Here is a 16,010-nt window from a genome sequence, read left to right as displayed (position 1 = left end):
GCCCAGATCCATGCACATGCATTCAATATTTCCCTCCCTGCCTTCATCCATGCACACAGCCCTGATCCATGCACACAGCCCAGATCCATGCACACAGCTAGACCCACACACACACATTCAGCACCTCCTTCCCTGCCTTCCAGGCACAGAGCCCTGATCCACGCACACAGCTGTTGTAGGTTTTTTGCAGTAGTATTCAGAACAGCAAAGATATGCAATCAACCTAAGTGTCTGTCAGCAGAGGACTGGCTAATATAAAGAAAGTACAGTATAGTATATACACACCATGGAATATTATGCAGTCATATCAAAGAATGAAATCATGTCTTTTGCAGTGACATGGACAAACACTGCACGTTTCCACTTTTTATTTTATTATTTTACTTTTTATTTTTTGAGACAGAGTCTCACTCTGTTGCCCAGGCTGGAGTGCAGTGGCACGATCCCGGCTTACTGCAGTCTCTACCTCCCGTGTTCAAGCGATTCTCCTGCCTCAGCTTCCCGAGTAGCTGGGACTACAGGCGTGTGCCACCATGCTTGAGCTAATTTTTGTATTTTTAGTAGAGACGGGGTTTCACCATATTGGTCAGGCTGGTCTTGAACTCATGACCTCAGGTGATCCACCCGCCTCAGCCTCCCAAAGTGGGGATTACAGGCATGATCCACCATGCCCGGCCTGTTTCCACTTTCTAAGGTCCCTAGAGTTGTCAGATTCATCAAGACAGAAGGCAGAATGGTGTTGCTAGGAGCTAGGAACAGCAGGGAAATTGGAAGTTGTATTTTAATGGAAACAGAGCTTCAGTTTGAAAAGCGGGCCGTTCTCCTAACAAACAACTCAGATACTGAAAGTCAAACACTGATCCTGCCATGTTCTCACTTGCAGGTGGGAGTTCACCAGTGGGTCTACACAGACACAGAGGGTGGATTGACGATGAGGACCCTGAAAGGTGGGAGGTTGGCAGGAGGTGGAGGATGAAAAAAATCACCTACAGGTATAGTATTCACAGCTGGGGTGAGGGGTTCACTAGAAGCCGGGACTTCACTGCTGTGCGATGTCTCCATGCAAGAAATCCGAACCTGTACTCCTTAAATTTATAATAAATAACTGAATCAATAAATACATAAGCCGGGCTGGGCGCGGTGGCTCACACCTGTCATCCCAGCACTTTGGGAGGCCGAGGCCGGCGGATCACAAGGTTAAGAGATCAAGACCATCCCGGCCAACATGGTGAAACCCCATCTCTATTAAAAATATAAAAATTAGCTGGGTGTGGTGAGACATGCCTATAATCCCAGCTACTCGGGAGGCTGAGGCAGGAGAATCGCTTGAACCCGGGAGGCAGGTGTTGCAGTGAGCCAAAATCATGCCACTACACTCCAGCCTGGGCAACAGAGCATCTCAGAAAAAAAAAAAAAAAAAAGGAAACAAAAAAAGAAATCCGCACCTGTACTCTTTAAATTTATAATAAATAAGCAAATCAATAAATACATAAGCCAGGACGGGCGCGGTGGCTCACACCTGTCATCCCAGCACTTTGGGAGGCCGAGGCGGGCAGATCACGAGGTCAAGAGATCAAGACCATCCTGGCCAACATGGTGGAACCCCATCTCTATTAAAAATATAAAAATTAGCTGGGTGTGGTGGGACATGCCTATAATCCCAGCTACTCGGGAGGCTGAGGCAGGAGAATCGCTTGAACCTGGGACGCAGGGGTTGCAGTGAGCCAAGATCGCGCCATTGTACTCCAGCCTGGGTGACAGGGCGAGACTCCGTCTCAAAATAAATAAATAAAATAAATAAATCCGCACCTGTACTCCTTAAATTTATAATAAATAAGTGAATCGATAAATACATAAGCCAATTGGTGAGATGACCCATAAAGACAGACAAAGCTTTGTGAGGGGAAAGCAAGCGCCCCGGAGAAGCCCTGTCTTCGGAGGTTTTGGCGCAGGCCTGAATGAAGGGAAGGAGAGGGATTGGATACCTGGGGGAAGGGCATGCGTGGAGGAGGAAACAGCCAGGGCTGAGGCCTGCACATTGCAGGGAAAGGGTGAAGTCCCTGGTGGCTCTACCTGGAGCAATTTCTTCTTATTTTTTCGTTTTTTGAGATGGAGTTTCACTCTTGTCACCCAGGCTGGAGTGCAGTGGCGCGATCTCGGCTCACTGCAACCTCCTGCTCCCGGGTTCAAGCGATTCTCCTGCCTCAGCCTCCCGAGTAGCTGGGATTACAGGCGTCCGCCACCACGCCTGGCTAATTTCTGTATTTTTAGTAGAGACAGGGTTTCACCACGTTGGCCAGGCTGGTCTCGAACTCCTGGCCTCATGTGATCCACCCGCCTCAGCCTCCCAAAGTACTGGGATGACAGGCGTGAGCCACTGCGCCCGGCCACCTGGAGCATTTTCAGTGGAGCACGGGGGACTGGAAGTGAATTGTATGAGCAATTCCTGTATGGGGATTTGCTGCAGCGGAGACTGTAGTCAGGGACAGTCCCCAGGGGAAATAGAAGGTCCAGAGAGGGTGGTTAGATTTGTTTATTAATAAAAAAAAAGAAATGGGGGGGCTGGGTATGGTGTCTCATGCCTGTAATCCCAGCACTTCGGCAGGCTGAGGCAGGCGGCTCACTCGAGACTGTGAGTTCGAGATCAGCCTGAGTAACATATCGAAACCCCATCTCTACTGAAAATGTAAAAATTAGCCAGGTGTGCTGGGAGGTAGCTGAGGTCCCAGCTACCCAGGAGGATGAGGCCGAATTGCTTGAACCCAGGAGGCGGAGGTTGCAGTGAGCCGAGATCGCACCACTGCACTCCAGCCTGGGCAACAGAGAGAGGTTCCATCTTAAAAAAAATAAAAATAAAAAAATTCCCAGTACCTGCATCCTTGACTTGATTAATTAACCTGTCACCCTCTCGGCACGTCAATCCAAGTTCCAATCAACCCTAAGACACACTTTCATTAGACCGCATGGCGGATACAAATACATGCTTAAGACAAGCAATGATACGAGTGGTCTACTTCATGGTGAAGTGGGAGCAGTCTACACTGCAAATTTGTTCATTTTGATGGCAGGCCTGATCACATGATTTCAAAGTGGTCAGGACTTGCTGGACATGAGCCCTGTATGGTGGAGCTGATACACTCAGCATTTACAATAGCTTTCTTTTTTTTTTTTTTTTTTTTTTTGAGATGGAGTTTCGCTCTTGTCGCCCAGGCTGGAGTGCAGTGGCACGATCTGGGCTCACCACAATTTCCGCTCCTGGGTTCAAGCGATTCTCCTGCCTCAGCCTCCTGAGTAGCTGGGATTACAGGTGACTGCCACCACGCCTGGCTAATTTCTGTATTTTTAGTAGAGACGAGGTTTCTCCATGTTGGTTAGGCTGGTCTTGAACTCCCAACCTCACGTGATCCTCCCCCTCAGCCTCCCAAAGTGTTGGGATTACAGGCGTGAGCCACCACTCCCAGCCGATAGCTCTTTTTTGTAACACCCATTGCTCTTGAGACAACTGAGGTGGGAAGAGAGGTAATAGCCACGTTCATTTGCTCCCTAGGAGGGGTATACATTGTAGGGGGTTACTGAGTTTCATTGATGAAGCTGCGAGGAGCTTCCTAGAGGTCTGAAGAGCACACATGCCCTCTGAAATACTAAGCTACTCTCCTACTGAGGCTGAGACCATCTGCATGTCTCAGCATGAAGAATGGCCTGATGCATTTGTATACAGGACAAATCAAACCTCTCATCTTTATAAATGCACAAATCATAATCCCAACACTTTGGGAGGCCACAGCAGGAGGATCGCTTGGGGCTAGGAACTGGAGACCCGGCTGGACAACATAGCAAGAACCCGGCTCTACCAAAAAATTTAAAAAAATTAGCCAGGCATGCTGGTGCATTCGTGTAGTCCCAGCTACTCAGGAGGTGGAGGTGGGGTGATCGTTTCAGTCCAGCAGGTCGAGGCTGCTGTGAGCTGTGATTGTACCACTGCACTCCAGCCTGGGTGACAGGGCGAGACCCCATCTCAAAAACAAACCAATCGACCTCCTAGTTTTTCTTCTGGTACTGACTGGTCGCCCAGGTTACTGGCCGTGAATTTGGAATCGAGTCCATGTGTTCTGATGAGACAGAGGATAGAGGTTTCAGAGTGACATACAACCATGCCCTCAGATGATATGAAACATCACAGAGATATGTATGTCACACAGATTCTCCCCAGGGACCCTGGACAGATCCTGCAAGGTTTTTCTTCTTTCTTTTTTTTTTTTTTTTTTGAGACGGAGTTTCACTCTTGTCACCCAGGCTGGAGTGCAATGGCAACATCTCGGCTTACTGCAACCTCCGCCTCCTGGGTTCCAGCGATTCCCCTGCCTCAGCCTCCCGAGTAGCTGGAATGACACACACGCGCCACCACACTCGGCTAATTTTTTTTTTTTTTTTTTTTAATAGAGATGGTGTTTCACCATGTTTGACAGTCTGGTCTCGAACTCCTGACCTCAAGTAATCCGCTCACCTCAGCCTCCCAAAGTGCTGGGATTACAGGCATGAGACACAGCACCCAGCTGATCTTCCAAGTCTTAATATACAATGCATGCATGCATGCGTACACACTAGTAAATAATACATACACAGCAATACAGAATTATCATTACAAAGACAGCATCAAGCTACTGCACCTGTATAGCCTTTTCTTTAAAATTCTTACATTATTTTAATTTCATTTCCAGGCTAATGCATATTCTTCTGCTCTATAATTTTAAAGTTTCCCCAATGTTGTCTCTTATATAAAGGCAGTATCACTCGAGCAATGCCCCGTGATTATTTTTAATCCAAATTTGCAGATGATGATCAAAGGATTAAAGAATGATTCATGTGGCTAAAGTTGCAGTTTGCTTGTTAAATATTTAGAAAAAAATAATGTCAAGGCCAGCCATGGTGGCTTATGCCTGTCATCCCAGCACTTTGGGAGGCAGAGGTGGGAGAATCACTTGAGGCCAGGATTTCAAGGTTGCAGCCAGTGATTGTGTCATAATCCCAGCACACAAGACCAACCTGGGCGAACAGCAAGATGCCGTCTCTACAAAAAAAAAAAAAAAAATGCACTGCAGCCAGGGTGACAGAGCAAGACCTGGTCTCTAAAAAATTTAAAAGAGGCCGGGCGCGGTGGCTCACGCCTGTAATCCCAGCACTTTGGGAGGCCGAGGCAGGAGGATCACGAGGTCAGGAGATCAAGACCATCCTGGCCAACATGGTGAAACCGCGTCTCTACTAAAAAAAAAAAAAAAAAAAAAAAAAAATTAATTAGCCAGACGTGGTGGCGGGCACCTGTGGTCCCATTTACTCGGGAGGCTGAGGCAGGAGAACGGCATGAACCTGGGAGGCGGAGCCTGCAGTGAGCTGAGATCGCGCCAACGCACTCCAGCCTGGGCAACAGAGCGAGACTCAGTCTCAAAAAATAAAATAAAATAAAATAAAATAAAAAAACAGCAGATGCTCTCCTTGGATACTGAAGTCAGTCTCGGAGGCATTCATGGGGGTTTTATAAGGATGAAATGTATCCTAGTGTTGGTGTATCGCCAGCGAATACTTAGTGCTTAATCAAATAACTAATATTTTGAAATTCCTTTGCTTGAGGAGTTAGAGATGTGAAGAACAACAGATCAGAAAGCAAACTGCAAAATAAGGGATATACAGCTGGGCGCGGTGGCTCACGCCTGTAATCCCAGCACTTAGGGGGGCCGAGGTGGGCGGATCACCTGAAGTCAGGAGTTCGAGACCAGCCTGGGCAACATAGTGAAACCCCGTCCCTACTAAAAACACAACACTTAGCCAGGCTTGATGGCAGGTGCCTGCAGTCCCAGCTACTCAGGAGGCTGAGGCAGGAGAATCACTTGAACCCGGGAGGCGGAGGTTGCAGTGAGCTGAGATCGCGCCAGTGCACTGCAGCCTGGTGACAGAGCGAGACTCTATCTCAAAAAAAAAAAAAGAAAAAGAAAAAAAGAAATTCCTTTGCTTGAGGAATGAGAGATTCGAAGAACAACTGATAAGAAAGCAAACTTCAAAATAAGGGAAGTAATTAATCCCCTCAAAAAGTCCACACTGGGGGCGGGCAGCTCATATCATGAGAGACTTTCAGACGAAATCAAGAGCAATGCCAGGAGTCCAACAGGGAGAAAAGAGAATTTGTAACCAAGCTCATTAATTCCAAAGCTTGATGAAACAGACAATTACCTAAAGGGAAAAGCTGTCTAAACTGACTCAGAAAGAGGTGGGAAACTTCAACAAGCAGTAGACGCCCAAGGAATTTTGAAAGCTGAGTTAGAATCGCTCTTCCGAAAATTCCTCAACCCATGCGGTTTTGAAGGTGAATCGTGGCGGTGTTTCAAAAGCAGACACTTTTAAAAATGCTAATTAGGCGATTCTGCAATGTAAAGGGAGAAACAGAAAAGCTTCTCAAGGTTCTTTCTTTGTTTTGTAAACAAATTATTAAAACTTTAGTATCCCGACTTGAGATAGATAGGAAAGAAAGTAAATCTATAGCTCCCAGATACATATCACTTCAAAAGACCTCAAGGGGGACAGGCACGGTGGCTCACTACTGTATCCCAGCTCTTTGGGAGACCGAGGCGGGCAGATTACTTGAGGTAGGTCAGGAGTTTGAGACCAGCTTGGCCAACGTGGCGAAACCCTGTCTTTACTAAAAATACAAAAACTAGCCGGGCATGGTGGCGCACACCTGCAATCCCAGCTACTCAGGAGGCTGAGGCAGCAGAATCACTTGAACCCGGGAGGCAGAGGCTGCAGCGAGCTGAGATCACACCACGGCACTCCAGCCTGGGTGATAGAGCTAGACTCCATCTCAAATAAACAAACAAACAAACAAACTCAAGGGAATGGCTGGGGCATGAAATCTTGCAGTGCTTAAGAAGTTAATGCATCACGACAATGAAGATCATTGCAGAAATGTGGGAGCTTTCCCCTGCTGGGTCTTAAAAACCAACACCCCAAAGTACGGTGCTTTGTCCTGCTGAACTGAAGAAGCCTCACGATCTCTCTAACCTCCCCCTCCTGGTTCCTCTGTGTCTCCCGATGCACAGGATGAAGCTGTTCTCTGAAGTTCCCTGAAGTCTGGACATGTCAGAGAAGGAAAAATGACTAGTGTCCCCTTCCCTGAGTTTCTGAACCCACATCGCGGAGGAAAGACTGATGTCTGTCAACAGCCCTGCAGAGACTCCTCATAAACCACTGTCTGTTCTTAGGGTTCCACAGCCTCTGTCCCTGCAGAGACTCGCCATAAACCATTATCTGAGGCCAGGCGCAGTGGCTCACACCTATCATCCCAGCACTTTGGGAGCCCGAGGCGGGTGGATCACCTGAGGTCCAGAGTTCGTGACCAGCCTGGCCAGCATGATGAAACCCCGTCTCTACTAAAAATACAAAATTAGCCGGGCGTGGTGTCACATGCCTGTAATCCCAGCTACTGGGGAGGCTGAGGCAGGAGAATCGCTTGAACCCGGGAGGCGGAGGTTGCACTGGGCAGAGGTCCCGCCACTGCACTCCAGCCTGGGCAACACAGAGCGAAACCCCGTCTCAAAAAAAACAAGCAAACAAACAACAATAACAAAAAACATTATCTGTTTTCGGGCCACTGTACATTGTTGAAACCCATTGACTTCTCTTAAAAATCATTTACTATTTGGAACCCTATATTCACCCCCAATTCCCCACTCCCCTTCCCCTAAGAAGAAGAGTACACAAGCGTCTGTACCCCTTTGTGTAATGGGGCAATTCCTCTGACATTCCCCTCCATGGATGAGAATACATTTGCCTGTCATTTCCTTTATTCATGTTTCAAAAAGGGCAACTGTATTTTGTGCGTTGATTTTTCAGCAAACCTTCAAATGGCAAAGGGGGATGTTTTTCCCTTGGCCCCTACCACAGCAGCCCCAAAGGGTCTCCAGCTCGTAAGAAGATTCATTTATGGGCGCTACCTAGCTACACAGCATCACCAACCGAGCTCGCAGACAACCAAGGCTTTGGGGTGAGAATGTACAAATACATCACCGAACCCAAGCACCCAGCACCGCACACGCAGCCTGGAAGTGGTTGTGTCAGAGCTGTGTGAACCAGCGTGACTCCATCTTGAATAGGGGCTGGGTGACACGAGGCTGAGACCTGCTGGGCTGCATTCCCAGACGGTTAAGGCATGCTAAGTCGCAGGATGAGGTAAGAGGTTGCTACAAGGTACAGGTCATAAAAACCTTGCTGATACAACAGGTTGCAGTAAAGAAGCCGGCCAAAACCCACAAAAAGCAAAACGGCGACAAGAGTGACCTCCGGCTGTCGTCACGGCTACATTCCCACCAGCGCCAGGACAGTTACAAATGCCATGGCAATGTCAGGAAGTTACCCTCTACGGTCTACAAAGGGGAGGCATGAAGAATCCCCCCCTCGTTTAGCATATCATCAAGAAATCACTGTAAAAATGGCCCACCAGCGGCCGCTGGGGATGCTTTGCCGTGGAGGAGCCATTCATTTACTCCTCTACCTTCTCAATAAACTTGCTTCTCTTTCCACCACAGGCCCGTCCTCAATTCTTTCTTGCACGAGATCCAAGAACCCTCCTTCGGGGCCTGGATGGGGGACCCCCTTTCCTGTAGCATCTTCAGGTGCAGCCGTGAATCAGAGAAGCAGAAGGGGCTTACCTTGAAAAGCAACCAGCCGAGAAGCTTCTTCGCCAGACGGGTGGCCCAGAACACGTGCTTGTAGAGGTCCGTGTTGACCACCCCGGGGTCCACCACGTTGGCGGTCACGTGGCTTCCCTCAGCCGCCAGCAGCCGCTGGAGGTGGTAGGTGAACAGGACAAGGGCCAGCTTGCTCTGGGCGTAGGCTGCGTGGGGTGAGTAGCAGGCACTGTGGGGCAAGCAGGAGAAGGTGTCAGAGGCTGACGGCGTTCACGCCTAAGTGCCTCATCCCGGCAGCATCTGTACCTGCGGCCACGGCCATGTCTATACGCAGCCACCTCCCCTAGACCCCCGTGTGATGATGCCATCTGTTGGCCAGTTTTCCAACGCGTGTGGATTTTTCTAGTTCACCTTTTTATTATAAATTCATCCCTTAATTGTATTGGGGTCAGAGATGTTAAATTATGTTACTAATTATTTATTTATTTATTTTTGAGACAGAGTCCCACTCTGTCGCCCAGGCTGGAGTGCAGTGGTGCAACCTTGGCTCACTGCAACCTCCACCTGCCCGGTTCAAGTGATTCTCCTGCCTCAGCCTCCCCAGTAGCTGGGACTACAGGTGCCCGCCACCACACCCTGCTAATTTTTTGTATTTTCAGTAAAGATGGGAGTTTTACCATGTTGGCCAGGCTGCTCTCGAACTCCTGACCTCAAGTTATCCACCCGCTTCAGCCTCCCAAAGTGCTGGGATTACAGGCAGGAGCCACTGCGCTCCTTGTTTTTTTTGTTGTTGTTGTTGTTTTTTTGAGACAGATTCTCACTCTGTCACCCAGGCTACAGTGGCGCAACTCAGCCTCCCGAGTTCAAGCGAATCTCGTGCCTCAGCCTCCAGAGTAGCTGGGATTACAGGCTCCCATCACAACGCCCGGCTAATTTTTTGTATTTTTTGTGGGAACAGAGTTTCACCATGTTGGCCAGGCTGGTCTTGAACTCCTGACCTCGGGTGATCCACCCTCCTTGGCCTCCCAAAGTGCTGGGATGACAGGCATGAGCCACCGCGCCTGGCCACATGTGGTCTTCTTGATGAGTCTCAAATCATAAAAGACAACCACACAAGCAATTTGGCAAACTTCCCAAGCTATCATAAATTTTCCTCACATCTATTGCAAGCTCTGTAGTGTGCTAAGCACGTGTTAAACTCTTTGCACCTTGGTTCAAGCAGTTTAGAGAAACGTTTTAGTATCACAGGACATAGTGATAAAAATCGATCCGATAACCGTGGTCAAGTGAGTAATGTGCCTGTCTCTCTCTCTGGTAACCTCAATCACTAGAAACACAGAAAACTGGATGTTTCCAGCTTTGCTCCTGTAAATATGTTCTACTTTTTCTATGTATGCCTTAGAAACACTTTTTAAAGAGATGTTATTTGCGGTGTTACATAACGTCCCTTGAAGACACACAACCACCATAGACTCCTTTTAGAATTTAATGCTAGGCATAGATCATTGGCCTTAGAATTGGCCTCACAGTTCTTTTCAATAAGACAAGGAGAAGTATTTGAGCAATAATGTTTTTCTTTCCTCTGGGCTCCGAAGATGCCCAGAGGCGATCAATTTGCTACACAATTATCGTAACAACATTTCAAGGTGGCTGAAGGTTCACATCTCTTGCTTCTTTTATATATATATTTTTTAAATTTTATTTTTATTTATTTATTTTTGAAACAGAGTCTTGCTCTGTCACCCCGGCTGGAGTACAGTGGCGTGATCTCGGCTCACTGCAAGCTCCACCTCTTGGGTTCAAGTCATTCTCCTGCCTCAGCCTCCCAAGTAGCTGGGACTACAGGCGCCCGCCACCTGCCTGGCTAATTTTTTGTATTTTTAGTAGAGACGAGGTTTCACCATGTTAGCTAGGATGGTCTCGATCTCCTGACCTCGTGATCTGCCCGCCTCGGCCTCCCAAAGTGCTGGGATTACAGGCATGAGCCACTGTGCCCGGCCTAATTTTCTGAATTAACCACATGGTATATGTATCCTGATGGAAGCTGTGAACGGAAAATATCTGGGCACCCCAACAGCAGGAAGCTCAAAGGAAAAGTCCAGCTGGAACCTGCTGAAGGCAAACCTGCCTCCCACTCTGTTCAAAGTCACCCCTGTGCTCACTGAGATAGATGCATATCTGATCACCTCCTTTGGGACGGCTCATCACAAACCCAGAAGAATGTAACCATCTGTGTCTCACCTACCTGTGAGCTGGAAGCCCCCTCCCTGCTTCCAGTTGTCCCTGCCTTTCAAGGACTATACTTCTTATTCTTTTGAGACAGAGTTTTGCTCATATTGCCCAGGCTGGAGTGCGGCGGCACAATCTTGGCTCACTGCAACCTCTACCTCCTGGGTTCAAGCCATTCTCCTGCCTCAGCCTCCCGAGTAGCTGGGATTACCAGCGCCCGCCACCACGCCCGGATAATTTTTTGTATTTTTAGTAGACATGGGGTTTCACCATGTTGGCCAGGCTGGTCTCGAACTCCTGACCTCAGGTGATCCGCCTGCCTCGGCCTCCCAAAGTGCTGGGATTACAGGCGTGAGCCACCGCACCCACCCCAACGTAGCTCTTACCTATATTGATTGATGTCTCCTATCTCCCTAAAATGTATAAAACCAAGCTGTGGCCAGAAGCAGTGGCTCACGCCTGTAATCTCAGCACTTTGGGAGGCCAAGGCGGGCGGATCACAAGGTCAGGAGTTTGCGACCAGGCTGGCCAACATGGTGAAACCCTGTCTCTACTAAAAAAAAAATTAAAAAATTAGCCAGGCATGGTGGCATGTGCCTGTAGTCCCAGCTACTCTGGAGGCTGAGGCAGGATAATTGCTTGAACCTGGGAGGCAGAGGGTGCAGTGAGCTGAGATTGCACCACTGCACTCCAGCCTGGGCAAGAGAGTGAGACTCCATCTCAAAACAAAACAAAACAAAAAAACACACAAACAAAAAAAACCAAGCTGTGACCTGACCACGTTGCACACGTCATCAGGACTTTCTGAGGCTATGTCACAGGCGCACGTCCTTAAATTTGGCAAAACAAACTCTAAATTAACTGAGACCTGTCTCAAATTTTCAGGGTTCACAAAGCCATCTCAGATATAGTTTGAATATCAGCATGATATTTATGCGAAAAAACTAAAGATAAGATCAAAAAGCCTAAAAGAATGTTTAACACATTCAAAAGATTAAAAGAAAGACATCCGTCATCATATACGTTTCAGAAAAAGCTTCTGAAAATCCAATGCCTCTTACCAACAAAAGCTGTTCCTAAATAAGAATACAATATTGAGGGCTGGGTGCGGTGGCTCATGCCTGTAATCCCAGCGCTTTGGGAGGCTGAGGTGGGCAGATCACCAGGTCATGAGTTTGAGACCATCCTGGTTAACATGGTGAAACCCCATCTCTACTAAAAATACAAAAAATTAGCTGGACGTGCTGGCGGGTGCCTGTAGACCCAACTACTTGGGAGGCTGAGGCAGGAGAATCACTTGAACCCGGGAGGTGGAGCTTGCAGTGACACGAGATCACGCCATTGTACTCCAGCCTGGGCAACAGAGTGAAAGTCTGTCAAAAAAAGAAAGAAAGAAAGAAAGAGAGAAAGAAAGAAAAGAAAGAAAGGAAAGAAAGAAAAAGAAAAGAAAGAAAGAAAAAGAAAGAAAGAAAGAAAGAAAAAGAAAAAGAAAGAAAATAAAAGAAAAGAAAATTGAAATAAATGAAGTAAACTTTGACCTAAGGATCTGGAGAAGAAAAATGAGAATGCTTTCCCAAGGAAAACACATAAAAGAAAACCAAAAAGATCAAACCAATGAGAAATACAGAAAGAAAACAGTGTAAACATAAATGATACCACTGGGGAACAGAGACTGATGTTGGTTTTTGTTGTTGTTTGAGAAGGAGTCTTGCTCTGTCACCCAGGCTGGAGTGCAGTGGCGCCATCTCAGCTCACTGCAACCTCTGCCTCCTAGGTTCAAGCAATTCTCCTGCCTCAGCCTCCTGAGTAGCTGGGATTACAGGCATACACCACCATGCCCAGATAATTTTTGCATTTTTAGTAGAGACGGGGTTTCATCAGGTTAGCCAGGCTGGTCTCGAACTTCTGACCCCAAGTGATCCACCCACCTTGGCCTTCCAAAGTGCTGGGATTACAGGTGTGAGCCACTGTACATGGCCCTGGTGTTGGTTTCTAAACCTCCTCTCCCTGTTATAAAATGTCCAATATACACTATATTTTCCAGATGAAAAGTAGAATATTACAATTACAGAGCAGACCCTGAAACTATAAAAAAAAAAATTAGGGCCGGGTGCAGTGGCTCACACCTCTAATCCCAGCACTTTGGGAGGCCGAGATGGGCGGATCACGAGGTCAGGAGATCGAGACCATCCTGGCTAACATGGTGAAACCTCGTCTCTACTAAAAATACAAAAAATTAGCCGGGCATGGTGGCGGGCGCCTGTAGTCCCAGCTACTCGGGAAGCTGAGGCAGGAGAATGGCGTGAACCCGGGAGGCGGAGCTTGCAGTGAGCCGAGATTGCGCCACTGCACTCCAGCCTTGGTGATAGAGTGAAACTCCGTCTCACAAAAAAAAAAAAAAAAAAAAAAAAAAATTGATACCCTCTATATTCATGTATTCATTTTTTCATAAAATAAATGAACAAAACCAATAATGCATGCCTATACTGGGGCTCAGAGAACAGTAACCTAAAATGAAGACCTCAGAAGCAGCATCAGAAGCAAACCTTTCTTGCTGACCTTCTCCTACCCTCCTGTCTCTCAGACCCATTTCGCCCCAAGGGCACCACGGAAACTGGAATCCTTCTTCCCCAAGGTGGGTCCCGAAAACCAAAGCACCTTTCCCCCAAGGCCAGCCAGAAACCCTATAAATAGGACTCTAACTTTCCCTACACTCTGAGTATATAAAAACTGGCCATAAAGAAATTTCCTAGCATGCGCAGTGGCTCACGGCTATAATCCTGGCACTTTGGGAGGCCAAGGCAGGTGGATCACTTGAGATCAGGAGTTCGAGACCAGCCTGCCCAACACAGTGAAACATCATCTCTACTGAAAATACAAACATTAGGCCGGGCACGGTGGCTCACGTCTGTAATCCCAGCCCTCTGGGAGGCCAAGGTGGGCAGACCACAAGGTCAGGAGATCGAGACTATCTTGGCTAATACGGTGAAACCCGGTCTCTACTAAAAATACAAAAAATTAACTGGGCGTGGTGGTGGGCGCCCGTAGTCCTAGCTACTTGGGAGGCTGAGGCAGGAGAATGGTGTGAACCCAGGAGGTGGAGCTTGCAGTGAGTGGAGATTGCGCCATTGCACTCCAGCCTGGGCGACAGAGCGAGACTCTGTCTCAAAAAAAGAAAAAAGAAAATACAAACATTAGCCAAGTGTGGTGGCGGGCACCTGTAGTCCCAGCTCCTCGGGAGGCTGAGGCAGGAAAATTGCTTGAACCCAGAAGGTGGAGGCTGCAATGAGCCAAGATCGCGCCATTGCACTCCAGCCAGGGCGACAAGAGCAAGACTCTGTCTCAAAAAAAAAAAAAAAAAAAGAAAGAAAAAAAGAAAGAAAAGAAAAGAAAAAGGAAATTCCTTGACCTGCCTTGTTTGAATGCATGTTCTACGACCCCCTTCCCAGAGAGGGTCCCACCCCACCCCCAGAAGGAAGGTGCACTGCTCAGACGCCAAAAAAATCTAGACAGGCCTGTCTGTTTCCCCACTCAGACCATCAGCCTTCGATCACACCCTCTTCCTCCAATCCTATTCCTACACGGATTTCGTTCAGACGTCGTTGAACCTAAGCATAAAAATAGACAGTTTCCCCTGTATCTTTGGGTCTTGCCTCTGAAGGCTGCTGTATGTATCCATCGAGTAAACTTTGTATGCCTTTTCTCCTATTCATCTGCTTTTGCAAGTTGATTTTTCAGCTTGCAAAATCACAGGGAATGACCCTCCATCTGTTTTCCTATCACACTGGCAACGGTCCGAGAAGTCATCACTCCCACTGCGAAGAACATGGGGAAAATTGGCCAGACAACCAAAGGAAGGGCATGCACACACATTTGTACATCTTTTGGGAGAGCAACTTCACAACATGCAACTCAATCTTTAAAATCATAAATCTTTTTTTTTTTTTTTTTGAGACAGAGTCTTGTTCTGTCGCCCAGGCTAGAGTACAGTGGCACAATCCTGGCTCACTGCAACCACCCCCTCCTGGGTTCACTCCATTCTCCTGCCTTAACCTCCTGAGTAGCTGGGACCACAGGCACCTGCCACCATGCCCGGCTAATTTTTTTTTTTTTTTTTGTATTTTTAGTAGAGACGGGGTTTCACCGTGTTAGCCAGGATGGTCTCGATCTCCTGACCTCGTGATCTGCCCACCTTGGCCTCCCAAAGTGCTGGAATGACAGACGTGATGTGAGCCACCACGCTCAGCCCTTTTTGTGCCTTTTTTGTTTTTTTTTTTTGAGACAGAGTCTCACTCTGTAGCCCAGGCTGGAGTGCAGTGGCGCAATCTCAGCTCACTGCGACCTCCACCTCCCGGGTTCAAGCGATTCTCCTGCCTCAGCCTCCCAAGTAGCTGGGACTACAGGCGCCTACCATCACGCCCAGCTAATTTTTGTATTTGCTGTAGAGATGGGGTGTCACGGTGTTGGCCAGGCCAGTCTCGAACTCCTGACTTCAAGTGAACCGCCCGCCTTGGCCTCCCAAAGTGCTGGGATTACAAGCGTGAGCCAACGCACCTGGCCTATGAATATCTTTTACTAACATCACTGCTTGAAATTGATCTTAAAAAATTAAACCTTGGGCCAGGCATGGTGGCTCACGTCTGTAATCCCAGGACTTTGGGAAGCCAAGGCTGGTTCTTGGATCTCGTGAGAAAGAACTCCGAGTGGGTCCATAGAGTAAAGTGAAAGCAAGTTTATTATGAAAGCAGAAGAATAAAGAATGTGTACTCCATAGATGGAACATCCCGAGAGCTGCTGGTGGCCTATTTTCATGGTTATTTCTCTATCATATGCTAAACAAGGGGTGGATTACTCATGAGTTTTCTGGGACAGGGGTGACCAATTCCCGGAGCTGAAGGTTCATCCCCCTTTTAGACCATGTCATGGCATCTGTAAACCGTCTCTTATCAGCTAATGCATTAGAATTAGCGTATCATGACCAGAGAGGATGACCAGAAGTCACTCGTCACCATCTTGGTTTTGGTGGGATTTGGCTGGCTTTACCACAGCCTGGTTTATCAGCAGGGCCTTTGTGACCTGTGTCTTGTGCTGACCTCCTCTGTCATC

The 16,010-nt window shown here is 47.8% G+C and overlaps 1 protein-coding gene across 6 annotated transcripts in view; it reads right to left on the bottom strand.

The window, feature by feature from the left end:
* Positions 1-16,010, bottom strand: part of DHRSX (dehydrogenase/reductase X-linked) — a 347,670-nt gene that overhangs the window by 57,570 nt on the left and 274,090 nt on the right. For all 6 annotated transcript variants that reach the window (XM_063805050.1, XM_054677222.2, XM_063805051.1 and 3 more), the window contains one exon: positions 8,697-8,904. In XM_063805050.1, the coding sequence (XP_063661120.1) occupies positions 8,697-8,904 (208 nt within the window). The remainder of the gene's footprint in view (positions 1-8,696; positions 8,905-16,010) is intronic.

Source organism: Pan troglodytes, chromosome Y (assembly GCF_028858775.2).
Source record: "Pan troglodytes isolate AG18354 chromosome Y, NHGRI_mPanTro3-v2.0_pri, whole genome shotgun sequence".
NCBI lineage: Eukaryota > Metazoa > Chordata > Mammalia > Primates > Hominidae > Pan > Pan troglodytes.
Note: the sequence above shows the minus strand (reverse complement) of the source record. Positions and strands in the feature narration are given on the sequence as shown.